Source organism: Triticum urartu, chromosome 5 (assembly GCF_003073215.2).
Source record: "Triticum urartu cultivar G1812 chromosome 5, Tu2.1, whole genome shotgun sequence".
Classification (NCBI taxonomy): Eukaryota; Viridiplantae; Streptophyta; class Magnoliopsida; order Poales; family Poaceae; genus Triticum; species Triticum urartu.
In genome coordinates this window covers 461,578,530-461,606,466 of record NC_053026.1, presented here as the reverse complement: position 1 = coordinate 461,606,466, position 27,937 = coordinate 461,578,530, and the positions used below count along the sequence as shown (strand labels likewise).

At 43.3% G+C, this 27,937-nt stretch overlaps 2 protein-coding genes and 1 long non-coding RNA gene across 6 annotated transcripts in view; 1 reads left to right on the top strand and 2 right to left on the bottom strand.

Moving 5' to 3' along the window:
* LOC125507144 (heat shock protein 81-1-like) overlaps positions 1 to 14,432 on the bottom strand; it is a 47,722-nt gene extending 33,290 nt beyond the window's left edge. Inside the window, exons 1-2 of the mRNA XM_048671822.1 lie at positions 14,329 to 14,432; positions 10,471 to 10,583 (exon numbers count right to left, since the gene is read on the bottom strand). Of these exons, the coding sequence (XP_048527779.1) occupies positions 10,471 to 10,583; positions 14,329 to 14,432 (217 nt within the window). The remainder of the gene's footprint in view (positions 1 to 10,470; positions 10,584 to 14,328) is intronic.
* Positions 14,433 to 14,434: 2 nt separating this feature from the next.
* On the top strand, positions 14,435 to 15,274 carry LOC125556286. The gene is made up of 2 exons (XR_007305049.1): positions 14,435 to 14,651; positions 14,932 to 15,274. It is a non-coding gene; the product is annotated as an uncharacterized LOC125556286 (long non-coding RNA).
* Positions 15,275 to 20,197: 4,923 nt separating this feature from the next.
* On the bottom strand, positions 20,198 to 27,895 carry LOC125509842. 4 transcript variants are annotated; one of them, XM_048674867.1, is made up of 6 exons: positions 26,138 to 27,895; positions 25,427 to 25,530; positions 24,920 to 24,992; positions 23,526 to 24,362; positions 23,298 to 23,450; positions 20,198 to 20,618 (listed from the first exon to the last, which is right to left on the bottom strand). In XM_048674867.1, the coding sequence occupies exons 4-6, from the start codon at positions 24,150 to 24,152 to the stop codon at positions 20,229 to 20,231; spliced, it is 1,170 nt and encodes a 389-aa protein (XP_048530824.1). In that variant the 5' UTR covers positions 24,153 to 24,362; positions 24,920 to 24,992; positions 25,427 to 25,530; positions 26,138 to 27,895; the 3' UTR covers positions 20,198 to 20,228. The 4 variants fall into 4 exon arrangements, with proteins under 4 accessions (XP_048530824.1, XP_048530823.1, XP_048530826.1 ...); XM_048674866.1 differs by lacking the exon at positions 24,920 to 24,992; XM_048674869.1 differs by lacking the exons at positions 20,198 to 20,618; positions 23,298 to 23,450 and having other exon boundaries at positions 23,953 to 24,362.
* Positions 27,896 to 27,937: the final 42 nt, after the last annotated feature.

The following is a 27,937-nucleotide window of genomic DNA, read 5'->3' as shown; positions in this document are numbered from 1 at the left end:
TGATGGATTATGGAACAAGGAGTGGCAAGAGCCTAAGCTTGGGGATGCCCATGGAACCCCCAAGATAATCCAAGGACACAAAAAGTCGAAGCTTGGGTATGCCCCGGAAGGCATCCCCTCTTTCGTCCACTTCCATCGGTAATTTACTTGGAGCTACATTTTTATTCACCAACATGATATGTGTTTTGCTTGGAGCGTCTTGTATTATTTGTGTCTTTGTGTTTTAGTGTGCCACAATCATCCTTGCTGTACACACCTTTTGAGAGAGCCATACATGAATTAGAATTTGATAGAATACTCTATGTGCTTCACTTATATCTTTTTGAGCTAAGTAGTTTTGCTCTATGTGCTTCACTTATATCTTTTTGAGCGTTATAATTTTGATCTATGTGCTTCACTTATATCCTTTTGAGCTATGTAATTTTGCTCTATGTGCTTCACTTAGATCTTTTAGAGCACGGTGGTGGATTTGTTTTAAATAAACTATTGATCTCTCATGCTTCACTTCAATTATTTTGAGAGTCTCTTAATAGCATGGTAATTTGCTTAATAATAACATGCTTGGTATTCAAGATTTGTGAAACTTTATTTTGAGTGCATTGAATACTAAGAAAAGATTGAAGCATGATAATTGTTTTGAGATATGGAGGTGATAATATTAGAGTCATGCTAGCTGAGTAGTTGTGAATTTAAAGAATACTTGTGTTTAAGTTTGTGATTCCCGTAGCATGCACGTATGGTGAACCGTTATGTGATGAAGTCGGAGCATGATTTATTTATTGATTGTCTTCCTTATGAGTGGCGGTCGGGGACGAGCGATGGTCTTTTCCTACCAATCTATCCCCATAGGAGCATGCGCGTAATACTTTGCTTTGATAACTTCTAGATTTTTGCAATAAGTATATGAGTTCTTTATGACTAATATTGAGTCCATGGATTATACGCACTCTCACCCTTCCACCTTTGCTAGCCTCTCTAATACCGCACACTTTTCGCCGGTATCATACACCCACCATATACCTTCCTCAAAACAGCCACCATACCTACCTATCATGGCATTTCGAATAGCCATTCCGAGATATATTGCCATGCAACTCTCCACCGTTCCGTTTATTATGACACACTCCATCATTGTCATATTGCATATCCCGGTACACCGCCGGAGGCATTCATATAGAGTCATATTTTGTTCTAAGTATCGAGTTGTAATTGTTGAGTTGTAAGAAAAATAAAAGTGTGATGATCATCATTTTTAGAGCATTGTCCCAGTGAGGAAAGGATGATGGAGACTATGATTCCCCCACAAGTCGGGATGAGACTCCGGACGAAAAATAAATAAAAGAGGCCAAAGAAGCCAAAAAAGGGAAAAAAGAGGCCATAAAAAAGAGAAAAGACCCAAATAAAAAAAATAAAAAATGAGAGAAAAAGAGAGAAGGGACAATGTTACTATCCTTTTACCACACTTGTGCTTCAAAGTAGCACCATGATCTTCATGATAGAGAGTCTCTCGTTATGTCACTTTCATATACTAGTGGAAATTTTACATTATAGAACTTGGCTTGTTTATTCCAATGATGGGCTTCCTCAAAATGCCCTAGGTCTTCGTGAGCAAGCAAGTTGGATGCACACCCACTTAGTTTCTTTTGATGAGCTTTCATATACTTATAGCTCTAGTGCATCCGTTGCATGGCAATCCCTACTCACTCACATTGATATCTATTGATGGGCATCTCCATAGCCCATTGACACGCCTAGTTGATGTGAGACTATTTTGCCCTCTTTTTGTCTTCTCCACAACCACCATTCTATTCCACCTATAGTGCTATATCCATGGCTCACGCTCATGTATTGCGTGAAGATTGAAAAGTTTTGAAAAAGTTAGAGTATGAAACAATTGCTTGGCTTGTCATCGGGGTTGTGCATGATTTAAATACTTTGTGTGGTGAAGATAGAGCATAGCCAGACTATATGATTTTGTAGGGATAACTTTCTTTGTCCATGTTATCTTGAGAATACATAATTGATTTGTTAGTATGCTTGAAGTATTATTATTTTTATGTCAATATAAACTTTTGTCTTGAATCTTTTGAATTTGAATAGTCATATCACAATTAAGAAGATTTGCATTGAAATTATGCCAAGTAGCACTCCGCATCAAAAATTCTCTTTTTATCATTTACCTACTCGAGGACGAGCAGGAATCAAGCTTGGGGATGCCTGATACGTCTCCAACGTATCTATAATTTTTGATTGCTCCATGCTATATTATCTACTGTTTTGGACTATATTGGGTTTTATTTTCCACTTTTATATTATTTTTGGGACTAACCTATTAACTGGAGGCCCAGCCCAGAATTGCTGTTTTTTTGCCTATTTCAGTGTTTCGAAGAAACAGAATATCAAACGGAGTCCAAACGGAATAAACCTTTCTGGAACGTGATTTTCTTCCCGAATATGACCCAGGAGACTTGGACCCTACGCCAAGGAAGCTTCAAGGTGGGCACGAGGTAGGGGGCACGCCCTATACCCCCAGGCGCGCCCCCCACCCTCGTGGGCCCACCGAAGCTCCACCGACGTACTTCTTCCTCCTATATATACCTACGTACCCCCAAATGAACAGATACAGAGCCAAAATCCTAATTCCACCACCGCAACTTTGTGTATCCACGAGATCCCATCTTGGGGCCTGTTCCGGAGCTCCACTGGAGAGGGCTGTCATCACGGAGGACTTCTACATCATCATAGCCTCTCTGATGAAGTGTGAGTAGTTTACCTCAGACCTTCGGGTCCATAGTTATTAGCTAGATGACTTCTTCTCTCTTTTTGGACCTCAATACAAAGTTCTCCCCCTCTCTCGTGGAGATCTATTCGATGTGATCTTCTTCTTTTTGCGGTGTGTTTGTTGAGACCGATGAATTGTGGGTTTATGATCAAGTCTATCTATGAATAATATTTGAATCTTCTCTGAATTCTTTTATGTATGATTGGTTATCTTTGCAAGTCTCTTCGAATTATCCGTTTGGTTTGGCCAACTAGATTGGTAGTTCTTGCCATGGGAGAAGTGCTTAGCTTTTGGTTCGATCTTGCGGTGTCCTTTCCCAGTGACAGAAGGGGCAGCAAGGCACGTATTGCATCGTTGCCATCGAGGATAACAAGATGGGGTTTATTTCACATTGCATGAATTTATCTCTCTACATCATGTCATCTTGCTTAAAGCGTTACTCTATCTTTAACTTAATACTCTATATGCATGCTGGATAGAGGTCGATGAGTGGAGTAATAGTAGTAGATGCAGAATCGTTTCGGTCTACTTGTCACGGACGTGATGCCTATATACATGATCATGCCTAGATATTCTCATAACTATGCTCAATTCTGTCAATTGCTCAACAGTAATTTTCACCCACCGTAGAATACTTATGCTCTTGAGAGAAGCCACTAGTGAAAACTATGGCCCCCGGGTCTATTCTCATCGTATCAATCTCCATCACTTTAATCTTGCTTTGCCTTTTACTTTTCACTTTGCATCTCTATACCAAAAATACCAAAAATATTATATCTATCAGATCTCACTCTCGTAAGTGACTGTGAAGGGATTGACAACCCCTAATCGCGTTGGTTGCGAGTAGCTATCATTTTGTGCAGGTACGAGGGACTTGAGCATGGCCTCCTACTGGATTGATACCTTGGTTCTCAAAAACTGGGAGAAATACTTATGCTACTCTGCTGCATCATCCTTTCCTCTTCGGGGAAATCCAACGCAAGCTCAAGAGGTAGCAGGTCCCACCAAGGACGTGCCTGTACTGCAAAGCCGCATTCAAAATCTCTTCGAAGGAGATTTTAGTTTGATTATGGTAATGCAAATCATGCTGGTTCGACGAATCCAGCCATGCAAACGCCGGCCTCTTTGCATGTGGGAGTTCAACCCAGATGGACCGCGCGCTATTCAGAATTTCCTCGGCCTGACGCACGAGGAGATGTATAGATCATTCTTCAAACCCCAGATAGAGTGTCCGGATACTACCGAGGACGTGGGCCTAAGCAGCAACCGCACCGCCGACCAAGTAAGTTATCCTCTAGCCGAACACACCGTCTTTCATTTATCATGACGTTATTCTGAGAAATCGCTCTTTGACCAGGACTGGATAACAAAGGCGAAGATGATTCGGTGTTCGCCCCCCCTTCCTGAGGGTTTGGAAAATTCGGTACTGGAAAAGATGCTCGAGCTAGCACCTTGCCCGGAGCCCTCAAAGGAAGACAGAGGGGGGAATAATGAGGGCGAAAGCGGGCCTCCACCGCTACCTATTCCGACCGAGGGAACAAGCGCCTCCGTGAGGGAGGATAACCGAGGGGAGGAATCTTTCATTCTCTCACCCCGGGGAAGGAAGAGGGCTACCTCTGAAGATCCGGAAACCAAGGTTTCCAAGCGGGAGAAGAAATCTCCACCAGAGGGTCCTGCCTTGGAGGGTGCTCTTGCCGCACAAAGTCCGCGCGGGGATCAGCCCTCTAACGAGCCGTAAATAATTAAAAAGTACTTTAATAGTGAAGATATATTACCTTACCTCTGAGGAAAATAACCGAAGTATTTATCTTGCAGTTCGGATCTTAGCCCTTCTCAGCAGAGCTCGTCTTCGGGGGATCTTCTTCCGGAGATGATGGAGAGCGAAACGCCTCCCCCGGACTCCTCCGCGCAAGAAGCGGGCGACCTTGAAGTGTCATCATGGAGGGCCTCTCCGGATTCGGTGAGGCCAGAAGATAATCCTATAGTCCCCCGGAGTCCCCAGCGTCTGGCTCTTGAAGAGAGCAAACAGAAGAGTCCGGCACCGTCTGGTATGCGGTTGGACGTACTGAGAGAGCTGTTGGAGTGAGCGGCCATCTCAGAAGAACACCATACATTGATGGGTACGGTGATGGAAAGGATTTCATCTGCCGAAAGCGGGTTGCATGATGCCTTTATGAGTCTACTGAAGGGCTTTGAGGTACGTAAAATGATGTACATTTCTGATGGTACCACACATTCTTAGGTGTGCCCTATGTAGATAGTAGCCCTTGAGACTCTGGTTGTCGCCGAGAACGGCGGCAAACAGAGGATCGTAGTCCCAGGCAATAACCATACCGCTTTAATGTGTAGGTAGTGGGAGCTCCGGTGGCTAGCCGGACTCATGAGTTTGCCGAACTGAAGCGGCAACTAGATGCGGCGGATGCCGACATCGAGCTTGTTAACAAGAGGCTTGACGAGGCACAGGGTAAGTGGTATCTTCTGGTGAATGCCACATAGTAAGAGCAGCATGATGCCAGTATCTTTAATATGTTGTGACTGCAGATGGAGCTGCCACCGTGGAAACCCTGCGGGTGGAACTTGCCCGAGCCAAAGAACAAGCAAGGATTAGTAATGCGGCTGCTTTGAAGGCGGCCGAAGAGTTGAAAGACGAGAAGGCCGTGCATTGCAAGAGCAAAGAGAAGATGCCCAAGATGGTCGTAAAGTTAAAAGACACTATCGACCGTTGCCAGTTCCTTGAAAAAGAAAACCGAGTGAAGGCAACGGACCTTGAAAAGGCCGCGATGGCGAACAAAGACACCCACTCTGCTATGAGAGCAAAGGAGGAGTTGCGTGAAGCCGGGGATATTGCGGCTGGGAAGCCCTTTATGCTGCGGAGGAAGTTCGGAGATCCGCGGTATGCCCCTCTGGATCGGCTGTGGAGTTCGGCAGACGCATATATGGACTTGGCGGCGAGCACTGTTGATGCGGGCAAATTCTTCCGAGATCAAACAGATCGTGAAGTGGACAAGCTGTTCTGGTCGCAATTTAACGTTCCAGAGCGTCCGCTTCCGTTGACTGATCAGCTAGCCGAATGGGACAAACTCAATAGGTTGTCTGGACTCGCCATGAGGTCTGTCGTGGATCAACTGTGGCCGGAAAAGCCGAAGCCGAACAGCTATTTCAGCTTAGTGCAGCAGTTCCTTGGTGCGGTGCCGTGCATCAATGCGATGAAGAGGTCACGTGCATAGAAGGCTCGCGGATGGCCCTTGCCCGTGTTAAAGCATACTGGGCGGAGATGGATGCTATCACTGTTGCGGCGCAGGGTTCGGCCATAGGCCGAGTGCCTGCCGAGCACTATTTCGAAGAGGTTCTCGAGGGTGCTCGTTTGATAGAGGCCCAGTGCTCGAAGAATATTATGTTTGAGTAACATGTATTCCCATTGTAAACACAATGTTTTTATGAAATTTATTAAGGCTGTGTTTATACTTTTGCCTGAAACTGATTGTCATGATATTACGTTCCGCTCTATCGGCTCAATGTAATGTACCAAAACATAGGAGCCGGGCAAACCCAACATTTGACCAAAGACATGATTCGGAGCTGATGCATATAGGGCCAAATTCGCGACGCCGAACACTCCCTAAGGTATTCGGTCTTTATGGTATGAACCGGGCCTAATCAGTGCCCTTTGTAAGAAGCCCCTGGTGTTCAGGTACGTGCGTTATTCTGACGTGGCCACATGCCAAGACGCCAGCATCCTTCTCAACTGTACTGAGAATCCGAGGGATGTCTATCAATAAGAGACAGTAAAAAAGGTTGACGCAGGGTCTTAATCTAAAAAGAATCCTTGGAACGGGTCCCTGCTGCACGTCTGCGCCTGTGTCTCCATTGTGCCGTATCCTGGACGGGTGTAGCACGGTGGTCATCTGTAAAAGAGAGGAACTTAGGTGAAAAGTTGTCGTGCAAAAAGGTAGGTTTTTTGAAAAAACCATGTATAATTCAAGATGAGTAAAAATTGCCACTTGTCTGCGCGCGTTGAGCCCCTTGTATTTGTGATAGGGGTGTGGCCATCAAACCTGTACGAATTACACACAGCTGCGCTGGACTCGTCTAACCGTGTCCGTGGTCTTAACGACCTATCAAATACTTTAGTTGGTGAGGCCGTTTTAGTGTGCGGCTGCCCAGGCAGCCGCATTCTCTTCGGCGCGCATGGATCGCTCCATATTTCCATTTACTGTAATGATGCCACGTGGACCGGACATCTTAAGCGTGAGGGAAGCGTAGTGCGGTATTGCGTTAAAGCGAGCGAAAGCTTCGCGTCCAAGTAGTGCTTGATAGCCACTTTGGAACGGAGTAATGTGGAAGGTTAAATTTTCGCTACGGAAGTTATCGGGGAAGCCGAATATAACTTCTAGTAGCAGGGAGCCCGTGCAGTGAGCCCCTGGGCCTGGCGTTACTCCTTTAAAGGTGGTATTGTTGTGGAAAATTTTCGTTGGGTCTATCCCCATTTTGCGGATTGTGTCCTGATATATCAGGTTTAGACTGCTGCCACCGTCCATCAGGACTCGTGTGAAATGGTATCCGTCAATTATTGAGTCTAATACCAAGGCAGCCCATCCTACATGCCGGATATTTGATGAGTAATCCCGATGGTCGAAAGTGATCGGTTGAGCCGACCAGTGGCAGGACTCCGCGGTGATAGGCCCTTGGGCATATTTCTTTGGGAGTGCCGCTTTATTTCTCCCCTTGATCACGTGTAACACGTTTACTGTTTTGACTTCTGGTGGAAATTTCTTTTGTTCCCCAGTGTCTTGCTTGAGAGGCTCATCCTCGTCTTCGCTTGGTGTATCCTCCCCCTTGTGTACGGCGTTCAGCTTGCCGGATTGCTTGAAGACCCAACATTCTCTGTGGGTATGATTAGCAGGTTTACCAGGGGTGCTATGGATCTGACATATTTGGTCCAGAATTTTGTTCAGGCTGGACAGTTCATCTCTGGCGCCTTTAGGGGGCGGCTTTTGCTGACCTGGACGAGAGCTTTTGAATCTGGCGTTTACTGTCGTGCTCTTCGGGCTGTCTTCTTTATTCCGGCGCTTATTATTTTTGCTGCGTCGTGATTTCCTGTTTTCATCTCTAACTTCGGATGTACTTGGGTCGCTGGTGCTACATCTGGCTAGCCAGCTGTCCTCACCCGCGCAAAAGCGGGTCATGAGGCTTGTTAATGCTGCCATTGTTCTCGGCTTTTCTTGGCCGAGGTGTCTGGCAAGCCATTCGTCGCAGACGCTATGCTAAAAAGCTGCCAAGGCTTCGGCGTCCGGACAGTCGACTATTTAGTTCTTTTTAGTAAGAAACCTGTTCCAAAGCTTTCGGGTTGGCTCTCCGGGCTGTTGAGTTATATGACTCAAATCATCCGCATCCGAAGGTCGGACATAAGTCCCTTGAAAATTTGCCCGAAAAGCATCTTCGAGCTCTTCCTAGCTTCCAATGGAGTTTTCGGGGAGGCTTTTAAGCCAGTGCCGAGCTGGCCCTTTGAGCTTGAGGGGTAAGTACTTGATGGCGTGGAGATCATCTCCTCGAGCCATATGGATATGGAGGATATAGTCCTCAATCCAGACCCCAGGGTCTATTGTTCTGTCGTATGCCTCTATGTTTATGGGTTTGAATCCCTCTGGAAATTCATGGTCCAGCACCTCATTAGTGAAACATAGGGGGTGTGCGGCACCCTTGTATCTGGGTTTACCGTGTTGTTCGGATGTTGTGTTGCATCGTATGCTGGAGCGCTCTTGCGTGGTCCATAGATGGATCTGGTTGCGCCATCCTTTTGATGCAAGCCCTCGCGTGGATCGCGTATTGGCTTATGTGCGGCGTTGTTTGCCGCTCTATGTTGGCCGTGAGATCATCTATCCGGCCAGGTGGCCGTTCTAATTTTTGGTTGCGGGGGATCTAAGGCCTCCTCATCGAATTCAGGTAGCAACTTCCGCTTCGGGTAGCTCTTGGTGGGGCAATTACCGCCGTACTTCGCTGCTGTATTGAGTACTTTACTCCATCTGATTTTAAGTGTGTCTTGCGCAGCCTTGAGCCTTTGCTTCTGCTTTTTAGACTCCTTGCGGTGGCAACGAGCCTTTGACGGGTATTCTGTTGCTCCGGGTGTCTGTCCGGTGTGATGTCATCCGGACTGTTATCTTTGACAGAATCGGGTTGTTCGGTTTGATTCTCCGTGTTGCCGTGGTCCGGCGATGGTTCACCCTGCTCTAACACCGGGTCTGTATGATCGTTGTTTCTGCCGAGGCGGGATTTGGAGCGGCGCTTATGCCGCCGCTTTGACTGCTTCTCAAGGGGACAACCTTTCATTGCGTCCTTCTGTTCCTCGTGGTCGTTTTCTTCTGGTGTGTCCACCATGTATACGTCATGTGATGAAGTGGGCGTCCAGTGCCCTGTGGGCAGTGGTTCCTGTTCGTCTCCTGCATCGTTGTCCATACCGTCGATGTCTTCGGAGTCGAAGTCGAGCATGTCAGTTAGGTCATCGACAGTGGCTACTGAGTGGGTGGTGGGTGGGCGGTGAATTTTGACGCCATACGCATCCCAATCCTGCCGGACATAGTTCGGCCAGGCTTCTCCTGACTAGGAGAGAGACCTTAATGAGTTCAGTATGTCGCCAAGGGGCGCGTGCTGAAAAATATCCATGGAGGTAAACTCCATGATCGGCGCCCAATTGGATTCGCTAGGAACGGGCGCAGGCGGTTCGGAGTCCGCGGCCGGAGAGAGATCCGACAGTTTGTCAACACGGCTCTCGTGCAGAGTAAGGTCGATGTTCGGCTTGATCGCCGATGGGGGTAAGGCCTCTGTGGCGAGGTCCATCCACCCGTTCATGGACGGCGCAACTGGCTCCGAATTGAGGGTCGGAGCGGCTGCCGGTGCGATCTCCTGAACACTGTCGGATGGTAGAGCTAAATCGTACCCATCATGACCGCGTGACGCACAAGGCAGAGGCTTGAATCCATCGAAGATCAAGTCTCCACAGATATCGGCCGTGTGGCTTAAGCTTCCAAACTTGACCTGATGGCCAGGGGCGTAGCTTTCAATCTGCTCCAGATGGCCAAGCGAATTGGCCCGCAGTGCAAAGCCGCCGAATACAAAAATCTGTCCGGGGAGAAAAGTCTTACCCTGGACTGCATCGCTAACGATGATAGAAGGAGCCATCAAGCCTAACGGCGACGATACAGAGGAACTCTCAATGAAAGCACCAATGTCGGTGTCAAAACCGGCGGATCTCGGGTAGGGGGTCGCGAACTGTGCGTCTAGGCGGATGGTAACAAGAGGCAGGGGACACGAAGTTTTACCCAGGTTCGGGCCCTCTTGATGGAGGTAAAACCCTACGTCCTGCTTGATTAATATTGATGATATGGGTAGTACAAGAGTAGATCTACCACGAGATCAGAGAGGCTAAACCCTAGAAGCTAGCCTATGGTATGATTATATGTTGTCCTACAGACTAAAACCCTCTGGTTTATATAGACACCGGAGAGGGCTAGGGTTACACAAGGTCGGTTACAAAGGAGGAGATATACATATCCGTATTGCCTAGCTTGCCTTCCACGCCAAGTAGAGTCTCATCCGGACACGAGACGAAGTCTTTAATCTTGTATCTTCATAGTCCGGCCAGAAGATATAGTCCAGCTGTCCGGAGACCCCCTAATCCAGGATTCCCTCACTCTCCATGTTGGCAATCCAGCCATACTCATTGGTGACTAGGCAGCATAGAGAGTCAACAACACGGTCAGAGACGATCACCTTCTCGACCCTATCGCCCAGGACCCGTTGGTGGCTTGAAGAAAGCAAAAACAACGAAGAAAAAGAAGATAGATGATCCTTTACAATTACAACCTGAAATGCCTTTCACAAATCAAATGCCTATGTATAACCCAATCTTAATCATATAAGAAGTCTAACATTTATAAATTTCTCTCTTTTTCAAACTTCAGTGACGCTAAGCTTTGCTATTAATCTTCATAGGAGCATTTTAGAGAAAATATTGTACCAGGATCAGCAAGACCCGTTGGTGGCTCCGAGAAAGCAAAAAGCAAAGAAGAAAAAACAAGACAATTGATTCTTTATAACTACGTTCTGAAATGCCCGACAAACCAAATGCCTGGGTATCTACCACAGTACAACCCAATCCAAATGGTATAAGTAGTATACTTTCTCAACTTTTTCTCATTTTCAATCTTCTATGGCCTAAGCTTTTCTATTTATCCGCATAGGGTCATCTGGGAGCTCCACCGAATCATGTATTCCCCTATTAGCACATTATAACTCAAGTATGCAACAATCCATTGGTACCTTGAACCCCAACTATGATGCCAAGACAAAGTAAGTTATTCCCAACAACAAACTCCTACCAATGGTATTTCTACCCCTATGATAATGGCAGGACTGAATCTGCCATTCTTCCAAGAACAATGACCTCTAGCCCTACGATGATACCAGGACAATTCTATCATTCTTTTAACAGCAGACTCCTATGAGTGGTACTTCTACCTCTATGATGATGCCCGGACAGAATCTATCATTTTTCCAACAACAAACTCCTACCATTGGTACCTCTACCCTGGCGATGATGCCATAACAAAATCTACCATTCTCCCAAAAGCAAAAGCCAGCTTAATCAATGTTATAGATTTTTAATTTCATGTACTTGTGTGCAATTATATTAGAACCTATGAGTATACGACCATGGATTGAAGGAGACTATCTATATGAATCAACAATTAATTTAATAAGTAATCCATGATTGTCATAAATATAACAATAATCTTATATGTTCATGTATTCAATAGACTTGATTAGTATCAGGTACAAACTGTACTATTACCAATACCATACTAGATTTTTTTTGTCTAACCTGTCAAACAAACCAGTAGTCGATTACTACCAGTGGCAGAGCATGAAACAAAACCAAGAATGGGCCAATAGCTTACTCGGTGGGCCATCTTTGTTATTGGGACAAATCCATATCAAATTCTCAAAGAAAAGCCCAGAAAAAAGAATGGAACATGGCCCGTCCGCAAAAGGATCCGCCCCTGATCACTACGGTAATGGAGTTACCGTAGTATCACCGTCACCTGGATCAGGATCAGCTCAACCATATGACTTTGCATATATTTAATTATGGTTTCTTAATATACATGCTTTTAGTCTAAATATTTTATATGCCTATTTAGTTTTTTGTTATTTAAGACTACACGGGCTAATCCATCGACCGTGTTGAGCGCACCAATAGCCTTATTGCCAAAACTGAACACTCATTCGTCCGGCCGACTCAAACGGACAAAATCTCTATCATTTTACATCGACCGGTCAGAGTTACCCTCTTTCATTGTGCCAAAACTAATACTGCATGTAAAAGAAAAAATAGTACTGCATGCAAACAGGACCAGTTTGGCTGTCATTCCGTCACTTGTTCGGACACTGGCTCGTCGAGACAGAAACCGGACCTCCTAACTTTCTCGAGGGATGTGACGTAAACTACAATAATCGTGACATCCCTTCTTCACATCCATATGGTTAAGCCTAAAATAATTATAATTAATTTGCAAATTACAAATCTACTGTATACATTTACAAAAATTGCACACAAACAAAATTATGATGCAATAAAATTATTTTTTGATTTATTTTTGTACATGCTACAGTAAATCCACACGGTAGTTGCTACAATATCATTGACATTTCTTCTTCACTTTACACACGCATTTCATTGTAGCTTCGTAACTTCTCTTAAGGATGTTAGAGGATCCGCTTCCGTCGAGACAATGGACATATCCAATACTACCAGACTTGTTCCAATGCGTGAACACGCGATGTGAAATAGTACTACCTAATGTATCTGAGAGCCAAATTCCCTATACATGGCTAACATAAATGCGTTTTTTTTTTTGAACAGGGAAAGGCATCCTCAACTCCAATTTCATTCAACTCAAAAATAGTGTACAACATGGAGTACAAAACCCTGTAAATTTAAGGGAGAAAGAGTAGAAATGATAGGGCATATTCTGTTCTTGTGAGCTGACCCGAAACAACTATAGACAGGTTCTAAAGAGCGACTAAGAACCTGATGAGCTACACTGTGTGCAATCCCATTTATTTCTCTAGATATATAGAACATCTGTGGCTGTAGATTTTCTCTCTTTTCATGACTCCTGCAAGCATATCCCAAATCACATGGTTCCATATCTCTACCTAATAATAAAGTAGATTAGGTTTCGGTCGCCCGTCATGCACTTTTGCAGAAAACTTCCTGCATTTTTTATAATTAACCTGCAGTACACACTTAAGTCATAACCGAACCATTATTTTACATTTTACAGAAACCCCCTGACGTATTAGATAATTCACCCGCCGATCATATATAAGTCAAACAAATGTTTTTCTAAATTATTCATCTTTTAAACCGTAACTCCGATTTTGACATGTTATATATGAAAATTGATTAGAAAAATGTGTAGAATCCGAATATGATGTTATTTTTGTTTGTTAAATATTTTTTAAATATTATTTTAGAAGATATTTAAGTCAAACAAATTTTTTTCCTTAATTATCCATATCTATTAAACCGTAACTCCGATTTTAACATGTTATATATGAAATTTGAATAGAAAAATATGTAGAATTTGAATATGATGTTATTTTTACCTATTAAATATTTTAAAATATTATTTTAAAAGCAAACTTGTAACCAATAGGGCACGTCCGTTTTTCTTTCGTATCGCGACGATCTGGATTGCAAATAAACAACCACTAAAATCATAAAGAGACGAAACAAAATATCAATAACCACACATGAGCACCTCTGAAAAAACTGGTAGGGGAAAAACAGCATTCAAACACACTTTGGTTTGTGTGAACACTGAGGCCACTGAGGGTGAGAAGGAGGATAAACGGCAACACAAAAATGATGCCTCGCTAAAATAAAGGGTATGAACATATTATGATTATTGGGTTAAGAGTGTGTGTTATTTTTTTCTCCCGTTGCAACGCACGGGCTCTTTTACTAGTATGGACTAACTGAGAATCTGAAATTTTTCCATCAAGCGCACTGCCTTTCCATGCCCCTCCATCAACAAGCGATCAATCTTCCACATCGCAAAAGAAGTGAGAGAGAAGAGGGAGAGAGATCAATCTTCCAAATCACTTCATTCCATATATGGACTAACTCAGAATCTGGGATTCCATCTATCGCGCTGCCTTCATGCCCCTCCATCAACAAGTGATCAGACCCTATTTGATTCCAAATAAGTCATCAACTTATAAGTTGAAAAGTGAAAAAAATGGCTTATTTTGCCAAACAGACCCAACTTATAAGTCACCCCAACTTATAAGTCATAAGTTACTTCACCCCAACTTAAAATTTATAAGTCACCTCCTTTTGCATGGGTCCCATCATCTTTATATAAAAAAACAATGTGGAAAGGTGTGGTCAGGTGACTTATAAGTCAGATGACAACCAAACATGCAAGTCACTAGTTTTAAGTCATCTAATTTATAAGTCAGGTGACTTATTGGAACCAAACATGCCCTCCGTTTTCTTGACGCTCGTGTCTGCGTGCTTGCTGTACCACCGCCCACTTTGCGGCTCCAGCGCCAGCCTGGGACATCTCTCCATCTGGGCCGGCATATCGGGACGCTGCAGGGATGCCATCACCTCGAGAAGGGGCGAGGAGTCCACTCCATCGTATGCCCAGTTGATGTCCCCGGGTACTCACTATGGCACGAAGAGCCCCTCAACGTTATCCTCTTCGACCGGCATCACCACGACGGGTCAGATGTGCCACGCACAGGACACAGGGAGACAAGGGCAGGAGCGGCAGCAGGCGGCGGTGGAGCACGCAGCAAGGTACGCACGGAAAACGGCCATATCATGTATCTTGGTGTCCATTGTTCTTACCGCTGTCTCGTACTCAAATTTCACCGTAGCACGTTGCTCATCTGGTTCAAAGGAAACGGGTCTGATTATGGCGCTGTTGAAACATTCCCGAAGTATGTTAGATCGCCCTGTACAGAGTAGTTGAACATGTTCATGTGTTTTTCTTGTTTCTTCATTCCTTCATTCTCCTGGATATGAATCTTATGCTCTCCTTGTTGTGATTTTCTGAAGAACATGTCTACCTGTTCAGGAGGCAAATAACTGAAGCTGAAGGCTCTTTTCTGAATGATGATAAATCTAGGAGAGGGTGACGAATTACTTTGTGCAAATCTCCCACTGATTTGTGTCCTTGAGGAAGTCCTTTCTTGCATGGGTTTTATAATACGAATTAGACATTTCTTGCTTGCGAACAACTGATTGCATCTCTTCTTGTTGCATGAACAACCATATATATATACTCCTAGAGCGGCAGAGCTAATGCATCATCAGTGGTCAGGATAGTCAAGCATCATGGCACATTTGCAGTACATCTTGAAGGATAACAACAGTAGCTTACGAGAGTGGAACAACGTAATGCAAACACACACTTTATATTGAGTTGTTCATCTCTCCTTGATATTTCATTTATGTCTACATTGCTCTGTACCTTGTGGACAGACCTGCCAGATTCAGATCGTGTTTCATTGATGAATGATTATATAAGTCATTCATTCAGACATACATCCGTTTTCATTTTAATTCATAACTTTTCCTGAAGGAGCAGCCTAACCTGTGAATTATGTTTTTTTATTCAGATTTTTCAATCCGCAAAATGATTTGGTGTAATACAAGCTTCCTGGGGAAATCTGGTTTAGCTTTCAGTTCCAGCTTTGACGTAAAATAACACCAGGCTACCTCGAACACAACTTTATGACAATATATGGGCTAACATCAATTCAGCTTAATATCTAGATGCTCTTCTGGCGTTTGATAATACTCCCTCCGTTTCTAAATACAAGTCCTTTTAGAAGATAGGGAAAAATATATTTTTCGTCCCTCAATTCTCTTGAAAGTATGGAAATGGTCCCCCAACTCCGAAACCAGCAAATCTTAGTCCCTGAACTTGTCAAACCGGATAACTTTAGTCCCTCATGTCGGTTGGGTGGTTTCGTGGCATGGTTTTAGTTGGCATTTTATCAAACACCTGTTGTGCGCCTGCCATATTTTCGAACCGTGGCGTCAAGGGTCGCACAGGGCACAGCAGGTCTACGATGTGCCCTTTGATGATGCCGAGGCCACGCCCAGCACCCTGCCCGGCGTCATGGTGCGTCCGATGAGTGGCTTTGCCCAGCAGGCCGAGAAGGAAGAGCTGGGCATGGCGGAGACCTCCATGGCGGCCGCTCCTGCCCTTCTCTTCCAAGCGCTGCTCCCTGTCCTACCTGTGCGGTCGCCGGTCGCTGTCCGTCGCCTCCTGGCCTGACCGCTCACACGATTGGTCGTACGGTGTCGCCGCCTAGTCGTTGTCCAACAGGTGAGCAGGACAGCACCACCACGCTCGGTTACACCCCACCACGCCACGCTGGGAGGAGTAGCTGCGTACAACACGCGGGTTGCGATCGACCCGTCGCGAACTCGAGGGTCACCAGGGTGTCCATGGGCGACCTCATGAATGACACTACTATCGGCTGCTACTGGGCGAATCCACGTCTAGGCTCGACTTCGGCAGTCCGCCTTCGCTCTCCGCACTGTCGTGGTGCTCAAGGACATGCTTCTCGAGCTCTAGCATACGCGGCTGAGGCACGGGTTCCTCTCCCGACAAGAGTCTGGGCGTGCAGGACGACAATTCCATCATCGACGACTGTCTTCGCTATGCTGGCGGGTTGTTTACGTGTGTTGCTTGTGAGCGTGTTTCAATCCGGCGAAAAATTATCTAGCACGGAGCTACTACTCCCTCCATTTCAAAATAGATGACCCAATTTTGTATAAAGTTAGTACAAAATTGGGTCATCTATTTTGAAACGGAGAGAGTACTAGCTAGCATACTTGTGAATCGACCAAGCACCTCTACTGTACACATGTGTTGTCTTTCCGCCTAAACCAAGCGGCCTGTCCCTCGGTGTGGTCAGTACTCCATACTGTCGGGCAGCAAAGCTTACACTTGTTCACTTATTATGACGGTTCACCAGGGCCTCTTTCCTCCTCCCTTTTCTGCTCACTTGTAGGGTCAGACCCCCACAAAGGGGGAGGGAGTCGACTGAACATTTCAGCCATTGGCGGGAATTTCGCCTGCATCCGATCCCCAATTCTTGCTTCTTTTTTTTTCTTTTTTTTTGCGGGGTAAAAAACCAAACTAGCTTCGGTACTACATACACAATCAAGACGGGAAGTACTGCAACCGAGACCAGCTAGCTACGCCTGTGTTGCTGGCAGCGCTCAGGCGTGATGCTATTGCCTGGACGAGCTGCTGATCGACATATAGATGTATATAGACATATTTTAGAGTGTAGATTCACTCATTTTACTTTGTATATATAGTATCTGTTGCAATCTCTAAAACGACTTATATTTAGAAACGGAGGAGTGAGTATATTGAAACCCACCTTGAAGTCTTGATACCCCTATAATGGCTGGTTGTTTTAGAAATGACATTTTAATTTTTTTTCAGAGAGCTTCAATTACCGTGGCAGGTGCGGTCCACATACAAAGTCCTAACGTAGATGTTGGAGTGGTTTTCCTATTCCGATATATTATTGGGCCACTTATTGATCAGTGAAAAGATATTAAAAAAATTGCAAGGAATATGTGTGATTTCGGAGGAGCCAAGTTGCAAGGAGCTAATGGGACACAAAATGCTTGCTTTTCTTTGCTCTAATCTTTTAAGTTTGTGGATAAAATTTCACCCAACTATAATATGACGTCATCAAATGGTACAGAATGCCAATACTACATGCTTTGCGTTTTCAGGCTGTGCGGCATCATTTTTTACCAGCCATCTTGTTCTTGCAAGAAGTTGTCTAGATAATGGTGGCATGGCCAGGTTTTTTTTTTCTTGGCCAAGATTTTCAGAAAACCAGTCAAAAACCGGCCCTTCTGTTACCCAGCGAAAATTTCAAATATCGCGGAAAATTTTGAATTTATACGGCTAACATATGTCAAATACAGTTCGTATACCCTTGTGAACACAAGATACTCCCTCCTTTCCCGTTTAGGCTAGTCATAGTGGGAGTAACTTAGATAGTAACATACTCCATCCATCCTTTAAAGAGTATACTTCCAATTTTTTTGGAGAGTCAATTTTTTTTATATATTTGACCATGTTTATATAATAATACATCAACATTTATGCCATCAAATTAGTAGCATTAGATTCGTGATAAAATATACTTTCATCATATACCTATTTGATTTCACAAACATTGATATATTTTTGCACAAACTTGGTCAAACTTTGAGATAGTTTGACCCTCCAAGAAAGTTGGAAGTACATTCGAGAAATTTTTGCTTATGTGGCAAGTAGTTAATGAGAAGTGGTAACATAATATGTTACTGTAACATAACGCTTCCCAAGACAACATGAGTTTACAAGCTATTAAATAAAGTCACATATGACACTACTACTATGTTACTTTGCACCATGAAGATAGTAGCTTAGACTAATGTCATATGCATGACACTACTACCTCCGTCTAGGTGAATAAGTCATTCGTGTAGTTCTAGGTCATCGATTTGAGGAATTAAATATGTGTTATATGTCATAAAAAGTATATCACTAGATTTCTACACGGATGTAGTTTCTAAATATATATTTTATCACATATAATATATATTTAAATAATTAAATCGTCGACCTAAAACTACGCGAATGACTTATTCACCGAGACGGAGGTAGTAGTATAAGTTACTCCCTACTATGACCATAATGGGGGTAACATAAGTAGTATCATGCGTTTGGGACTCGCAAGCATGCTTATGTGGCAAGGAATTAAAGAAGAGAGATGATTATACTAACATAGGTAGATACCGTAACATAATAAATGTGATGCTACTATGTGCCATGTATGTCAATAAATAAGACCACCTATAATACTAATCTATGATACTATGCATTATAGATGTAGTATCATACACTAGTATCATATGCATGATACTAGTATATGATGCTCCCCACTATGACCAGACTAATTCAAAAATCTCACCAACTAAAGTAGATGGTGAGCGGTGGAATACTTTTTGTAATTTGCAAAAAGCACCCAATTAATGCTCTTGTTTTTGTCAAAAATTTATGTTTACCAGTCTATTAATTACAATGCATGCATGCATAAAGTACATGCATTGGACAATTTTCTCTTAATATTTGCATGCAATTGTTTAATGCACCTTGGAAACTGAAATTGTGACGGGAAACAACCAAATTGAGCCTTATAAAATGGAAAAAAACTAAGATTTTGAGATAAGCCCTATAAACCGGAAAGGAGGGAGTAACACTTAGTGTGGTGTTAATGCACTTGAGTAGCTTCCAAAAAGAGGCTTAAACATATTATGTTGATACACACAATTTTTGAATTCAAATTTCGTTTGAAAATTCTGAGAATTTTGGGAAACTGGTTTTCCTGGTCCCTACCGGAAAAAAACCGGAATCAATAAAAATAACATGGGCATGACATGGCAGCAATAAAATAAAAACATTCACAATAAAGTGCATTCATTCTTGTCTGGTCAATACATGTATCATCATTACTTTTTGTTGTTGCCATTTTTGCATATTTTGTTTTGTGCAATAGGTATATTGCCATGTGAGAGTTGCGTAGGAGAGTCGCGTTCATAGAAATGCATCATATAGGAGAGTTGTGTTCTCATTGATAGAGGAAGGGCAAGAGCACACCAATTGTACAAGGAAAAGAAAGAAAATGGAAACGCTAAATGAAAAACTCAATAGAAGAATTCTATGTAAGATATTGGTCACAAGCCAGAGCGCACATGAGTGTTCCTATAGTAGGTCCTAAGGCACACACAATTTTTGATTAGGACTAGCAGGCATGTCAATGAAGATCACATGTTGTGCCTAATCTGTAATAGTTGGTCGGTCATTCTTTTGGCTATAGTTCATGATTTCTTTTTAGTTATGTAATTTAGAAATTAAGTTGTTATTGTCCAATCATACCATGTTAGTATAGGTTACGGAGGACGGTAAGGTGATTATTAGTGAAAAAGCGTAGGTCAAGCTTGATATGTTTTAATCTGTAGTTACCTAACCTCTTGTACAAAGTAGTCATGCATTTTGTGATTATCAAGCTTCAATTGCATGATGCTTTCGTTCATTAATTCCATCTTTTTTAGGTTCTTCATAAGCAAGGTTGACAGGCGGCAACTATCTACGTTGTAGGGCCTATTGGAAAAGACATTCACAAGAAGAGATGCTTCCAAAAGTATATGCAATATAGCCCGTAGCAACGGACGGGCGTACTACTAGTATACTGTATATACAGAGAAAGTATTCAAGGGTAACACACGGCCTACTTACACAGGAACCATAGGGTACTTATGATAACTTGCATATGAAGTTCGAGATCATGACAGCGGTTCAAGATCATGGCATCGGCGGCAAGGCTCCACAACATTTAGCTCGACTCCGAAGGGAACTTTTGGCTCAACATATGTCCTGATAGCCAAGAGCCCTTTACCAACTTCCACCAGAAAATCAGCGCGCAACTGCAAGCACTTTCCACTATAGTTGGTCAAACAGCTATGCCAAGGATGTCTTGTTGTGGTGTCCAATGTAAGGCACTTAAGTGACGTTGTATTCTCAATGACATGGCATGTTAGCTCTACTACGCTCTTCGCAGAGGAGAAACCAATGATCTTCACTGTCTTAAGCCTATCATGGCGGTGTCCTGGTATCTGCCTCAAATTTGATGTATCTCTGACGATTGATTCGTGCAACATCTTTCTCTGCAACACCTAAAGATGACATGCCAATATGGTTGGATTAATAGTTCCATCATTGTAACTAAATGTAACATCCCAAATTTTCAATTTGGAATGTTATACACTAGATCATCATTGCATATCATATTTATTGCATTTTGGTTGATCCTAGAAATTTCACGCAACTCAAGGACCCTCGGAAAGAGTTGGGGATTTCGTTATTTTCATATTTGAGTTGTCTCAAATTTTGAAAATAGGATCATTTGATTTTATTTATTTTATCTTCAATTATTTCTATTACAAAAATATGAGAGAGAGAATAAAATGATTTTCCCAAAATAAAGAAATATTGAGGATTTAATAAAAAAATCAGATAAGATTTTATTTTGGTTTTATTTGCTATTTTATTTGAATTTAGGAAAAATCCGCGTTTGTCAAAATTGCATTTAAACCCCAAATAAATGTTCATCTTGTGCGGCTTGATTTTAGAAGCCGGGGAAAATTTATTTCGGAATTTTTGGAGTCCGTTTAGTATTACTTTTGTTTTTTTCTGAGCGTAACTATTTAAAAAAACGCAACCGACCTACGGGCCGTGTCCGACCCGGACACTAGGCCCGTCCGGCTTTATAAGCCGGGGAGGCCTAGCCGGACCCCCCCCCCCCCAAACGTCCGAACCGACCTCGGGCCGTTTTCGGCCGGGACTCTCCTGGCCGGGCCTCTTATAAGCCGCCCAGCCGCCCTAGCCGAGGCCCAAGTCGCCGCCCCGCCCAACCCTAACCCTAGCCTCCGCCTCCGCCTCGCCGCCAGACCGCCGCCGTCCGGAGTTGCCGGAGGTATTTTTCGCCTCCGGTTTTTCTCGAAAAAAAACGTTTGGTTTTTCCGATGGTTTTGTTCGTTTTGTTCGTTTTTTTAAAATAGATCAGGTTTTCCGGTTTATTTAAATAGTGAGCGTTCGTCCTTTCGTTTGTTTTAACAAACGTTCGTCGTTTTTCTTTTTCTCGGATTAAATCCGCGATTTTTTCTCATCGCGATTTCTGATCCGATTTTTGTTTTAGTAACTCTTCGCTCGTTTATCGAAATCAGGCGATTCAAGCGCCTGGAGTTCCGTCTCGAAACCCTCTTTCCGTTTAACCAACTCAAATAAGTTTTTGCCACTGTAAAAATTGCCTTATATCCAAAATAGTAAACGAAGCTTGTTTCTTTTGCCGTTTGTCTTTCGTTGCTTCGTTCGATTTGATTTTTTTGCCAACCGGAGTTCTTAAGTTAAACTTTCTGGTTAGATCTCTTATTTGAGTTTTACCTGTGCATTAGTTGAGTACTTATTGTATGCTTGTTTGTTTACGATAGAGTACCTGGAGTGCGCCGCTTGCTACTTCGAATCGCTAGGTTTCCCGGATCATCAACAAGGCAAGTAACACTTGGATCATGTTTTCCCTCTACCCAGTTTTATTACATTAGATCAATCCTCACACATTGCATGATTAGGATCTAATTAAAGTATGGATTGGAAAGTAGTTGAGGTAGTACCTATTACCTGTTATTTTCAAACCTTTAGGAGTTACTTCTACGTTTGCTTACTATGCCATGCTATGCTAGTAGACGTGGATTGGGTGAGTGAAATCCATGACAGATGTGAGATTGTTAATTAATGGTTTACTTAAGGTGGCAACTTAAACACACATCTGGGTGGATTGAGGTACCTGGGTATTCCAGGATTGCCTGTTTTCTTTATGGACCGCCACCCAGTCTCAAAGGGATCATGAGATTATTCATGCTAGAAACTTCCGTGTGCAGCCACAAGCTATTATGGGCTCTAGCATAGTTGATTAAGTTGTGCGAACTCTTACAGTGGTAGACTAGCAGATGTAGGGAAAAGTAGGTGTAACGGTCTACTCAATCGTAAGGTGCTAGCGCTTCTGAAAGATTATGTCTCGGTCATCCGTCTTCTCAAACACCATGTAGTGCGAGAAACCAAACGGAGGCGATCGAGTCTTGTGGGAAAAAGTGCGCAAACCTCTGCAAAGTGTATAAACTAATCATGATTAGCCGTGTCCCCAGTTATGGACATCTTGAGTATCTAGTACCTGGATTATCATGTGCATCTTAACATGTTACTCTAAAATTAATTTTGCTGGGTTTTGTTTAATGATGATTCTTAATTGGGATTGAGAATGCTGTCAACCATCCTTAATGTTTAACAACTACCATGATAGTTAAATAAAATTTATTCCTTTGTAGTAGGGAAAAATTGGCTTTACGCAAAAAAAACTATAACCATCTAGCTTTCCACCAGCCAAACATGCATATAGAATAGCTGTTTCATTCCATTACTCTCTATGTGTTACTTTCCCAACATATTCCATGTGCTGACCCGTTTCGGACTGCAACATTTATGTTGCAGACTTTTTAGACGACGATTAAGGAGTTTTTAGGTCGTGGTTCTATACTCAGTGATGCCGTTGGAGTTGATGGACTCACTTATCTTCCAAGCCTTCCGCTGTTATCGTTATTAGATGGCCTTAAGCCACATTTATTGTTCTCTTTTGAGACACTCGATGTAATAAGTGTGTGATTGCTACTCTGTTATAAATCCTTCAAGTACTGTGTGGTGTCAGCATTACTGATCCAGGGATGACACCGGAGCACAGAGATTGGACCATTTGAGGTCTGGTCGCTACACTAAATATCCTTGCAAGATGGAGAGTGACTTACATTCAGGACAAGGGTCTCCAAGGAAGGAGAAGCATCAAAAAGGGATATTAGAGAATAATAGTCGTAGGTCGGGGAAAATGTCATTGCATTAAGATCAACACTCAAGTGCTTGAGATGTAAGAATTTGCTAGGTAACACTGGTGTATCAATTATCTACACAAAAATATCTCAAATCAATCATACTATGCAAATCAAAAGTGTAAAGATACCAAAGGATTTAGTGTATACCTCACGACGTGAACATAGAGAAAGAGCTTCAACATATTGCAAGTTGGACAAAAGATTAGTGCATGCATAACTGACAACACCGGGGAAGGACATGTCAAACTTCTTGAATTGCAATGCTACTCCAAGTGATAGTTGTACTTGGCGGAGACCCATAAATCCAAAATTAGATAAGATTGGAGCTTCTATCTCTATAACCTGCAGGCTGCTGCAGTGAAACACTTCCAGGTATTTGAGCTGTTGCAGATTAAATGGTATCTTTAAGCAAGTTATGTTATTGCAATTCTTGAGTTGCATCCGTTGCAAAGCAAAAAAATTGTGAAGAAGGGACCCCATCTGATCCCTCGTAATATTAACATCAAATAGCTCAAGTCTTGACAAACTTTTCAAGCACAGCCCGACAGTGGGAGAGAAAGCACAACAAGAAAGCTTTAGATACTGAATCAATTTTCCATTCTCATTAGCCAAAAGTGACCACGGAAAGTTATAATGCTTTCGTGACTTTGTAGATAGCTGAACAGTGAGTTCTTCAATCCCTGGTGTAATAGCAGTCTGAAGCCAGCCATCAAGGTTACATACCTTGTCATCATAATAACGGAAAACAATCTCGAGTGTTTGATGGCAATGCATGAGTGATTTTTCAAAATGTTGTCAACTCTGCTGGTGAAATTGCTTACTATTTCCATCCTCTCCACATGATCTTTCATCCATGCCCAGTGCTTTCGCGTTGAAAGCAAGGTTTGGATAGCATCTCCAAGAACGTTTAAATGCATGAGACACGCAGGCAGCTCGAGCAGCATCTTGCATTGGCAGTAGGGAGAATATATGACACCAGATATCCTGCATGCACAAACATGTGAGAAAAGCTGAACATGGCCACGAATAATTATTTCAAATGGACAAAAGAATGAAAAAAACCACAGAGTAACATTTTAGCCCAAGTGCTTGCACATAATTGCAACGCGATACAGAGGCACACTATGCAATTGTGCTGACCGCTGAGTAAAGGGTGGTTACTTTCCTAAATGTCTTATTACTGGTTCTGAAAGATAGTCTTAGTATCGGCTAGTTACTACGAGTGAAACCATTGCATTTCGTCGAACTCACATGTACGCACATTTATGTCGTATGGCGAGGCAACTTCATTGACACAACCTAATTTCGTCATGATGGCAAATTAAATGACTACTTATACAGAGCACCATCCACTAACACCGCGATAAAAGGTTGCGTGCAGTAGCCTTAGCAGTCTAGCACTTCCAACAATAGCGACGTATCCAAAAAAATCCGTCCAAATTGACCACTTCCCAGTTCTGGTACTATGAAGGCGTACACTTTACATGGTCCTAAACTCGCTCATAATCCAGATGCGGTCATGTTAACTGGAACAGTCTTACCATCAATCTCTGTTATATAGAAGTGCAAAACAAATAAGGATGGAGATAACTGTGTCACCGCAGAAGAAATTTTCTGTACAAAAAAAATATCATTTCACTGCAGGAAATGAGCAGCTGCCCTTATATCAGAAGGGTTGCTCGAACTAATGTGGATCAAGATTATTTACTGGTTTAAGAGCCCAATGTCAATCAGACTAGTAAAAATAATGCGGTCAAAATATTGAGCTTTTAACGGGAAGGAGTTGTATAAAATAACATCATAAGTCAGATTATTAGTAGGTATGTACACTCTGGATATTTATATACTGTAGCAAACATGGGCACAAAAATGGCTAGTCATCTGAATTAAAAAAATGTATCAAGGAAAGGACGGGGCCTCTCGTGAAGATTAAGTTCTAACACTCATGACAGGCATTTTTCTGCAGGCAGTTCAAAGAAAACAAACAAAGCTACTAATGCAGTAGGATTAGAGCATTCATAGCCCATCATCACCGTTTCATGGCGTACCTCTGGAAGATGTGGCCCAGGGCATTGCGGTTCACCACCTTGGGAACAATGGTCTTGTGTGCAGGTTGAGTCCTTTCTGTGAAGCGTTGAATCAGCTGGTCCATCTGCAATACATAATGCATGATCAGGTGGAAAGTTACAAGAAAAGAAAAAGTGAAGCATGTATATGCACATGCTGACAGAGAAATAGTTCTTCTCGTCCAACTTTAGTCAACAGAAATAACGCTTTTCGAGCTAGACACCCAAGTTTCAATTGAAGAAAAAGACTTTTGAATGACCATATACATACATTGGTGTAAAACATTGTGATACCACCCAAGTACCCCGTACATCGTCGACGGTGCTCAAACAAACAAAACAAGACAGGGGAACACATAATTCAGAGGGTGCATAGAGAGTCTGACTCGGTTTCCCCTCTGTTGTGTTGCCAAGGATCGGCATCCACCTGCTAACTTTAGCATGGAGGAAAACACATGGGGCCCCTCAAATCCAGTGTATGTTTACTGTGTATTTGAGTGGCTACACTGGTGTTATAGCAAAACAAAATCCTTTTACACTACCATAGAAACCTAGCTTACCCAAACAGTTTCTTCTATTTATTGAAAAAAAGACACTAGATTAAACCAACCTAAAAGAATCTGATTACCTTACATGATCTTGTTCAGAAAAAACTGGGGTACAGATGAAAACAACAGCGAGGCGGTGACTTACCATGGGGTTGGATTTGCAGGCGACGACTTTCCCGCTGCATCGACATCACCCGATTGAGCAATGGTTCGACGAGACCTAGGGTCGAGAAATATGGGTTTGGATCTCGCGAGAGCGAGTATGGATTCCCGATTCGAATCGAACACGGCGCGGGAGCAAATTGCGTCGGCGCCGGCGGAAGGGTAAAGTAGGATTACTGACCTCTCACGGAAACGGAAGGTACTTTGATATGGGCCAGGATTCCCGAAACTCGTCCTCGCTCATCACGGGCCCGTTTTGCTAGTGCCTCGCACAGAAACGAAAACTGAAGCCATCTTCTTCCTCTGTCCTGCTCCTGCCCTCTACCTTTCGTCTCGATCCCCTATTTCTCTTATCCTTCACACGTCTGGCCATCGTTGTGGCAACGGGTTGTTACACCCGCCATTTTTATTCCCCCTCTTGATCCCCTATTTCTCTAATCACGACCCTCTATCCTTCTCTAATCACGTCTGGCGATTGTTGTGGCAACGGGTTGTTACACCCACCATTTTTATTTCCCCTGCTTGATTTGGTAGGAGGTGATGGGGCGGCTGTGACGACGACGGAGGCGACCATGCGCGCCATCCAGGAGAGCCTGGTGCAGATCAGCATGACACATGAGGCGGCGTTCCTGACCAGTCACATGACACACCTGCCTACGACCTCGACCGTGTGTAACTGACCAAGTGTCACATATCTTCAGACGACTGCCATCGCTCCTTGCCCGAGTTACAGTCGCTCGGCGGCCGATATCCTCCTTTTTACCGTTTACCATCCAGTTGTTGTTAATCCTGTTTACCGCACCCGTCAAAAAGAAAATCATGTTTACCACCACTTATCTGAAGGTTAAACCCTCCCTATGTAAGCCAGGTTGTGTTGATGATTTGATTCCCCATTTCTGCCATTATGTTAGAACAATACACATACAAATCCCCTACAAAATCGATGGCGCCCCGCCGCTATGAGTACAGTGCTTAAATCTATGCAACCCCAATGTTCTCGTGATGCACCTGAAGAACAACCAGTAGTAGGTGAAACAGAGCACATCAAGTCACCTATACTACAGCAGGCTCAAGTAGAACATCAAAATGCTAGAACTGATCTTCTTTGAAAACAACTGGAAATGGAGAAGGCATACAACAGGCAGTGTGATAATTTACCACCTATCAGGATCACCAGACCATATGTACCTCCTGGCATGCGTACACAGCAGGCACCAGAAAGTGGAAATGAACACACTCCCCAGAACCAGTCCCAGCACAAGCTTATACTCCAGCATGTAGCCAGTTCAATCAACACAGAGATATTTGAAAACATATGAACAGGAATTGAAAGCCCGGTTCATGAAACCCATCACAAAAGGGCCTAAGGTGGATTTTCCCAGGTTTGAGGGGACGGATCCAGTGGGATGGATTCGACAATGTGACAAATATTTGCAGATGGCTGCTGCACCTGAAGAATATAAGCTGTCTCTAGCTCAACTTTATATTGCAGGAGAGGCTGACGTGTGTTTAAGAAGGTCAGGACTGTTAGAGAAACTGTTGTCATGGACTGAATTCTGTTCTGAGCTGACAAAAAGGTTTTCCTCCCATGGCTATTGACCTAAAAATTGAAGGACTGATGGCTGATGTCCAGGATGAAAATCCTGAACTATCTGAAGCTTCGTTTGTTAGGTGCTATGTCAATGGACTCAGAGAGGGCATAAAGCACCCAAATTAGACCTGACTGGTGCTTATATACTGAGCCCCCCCCCCCCCCCCCCCCCCCCCACACACACACAAAAAG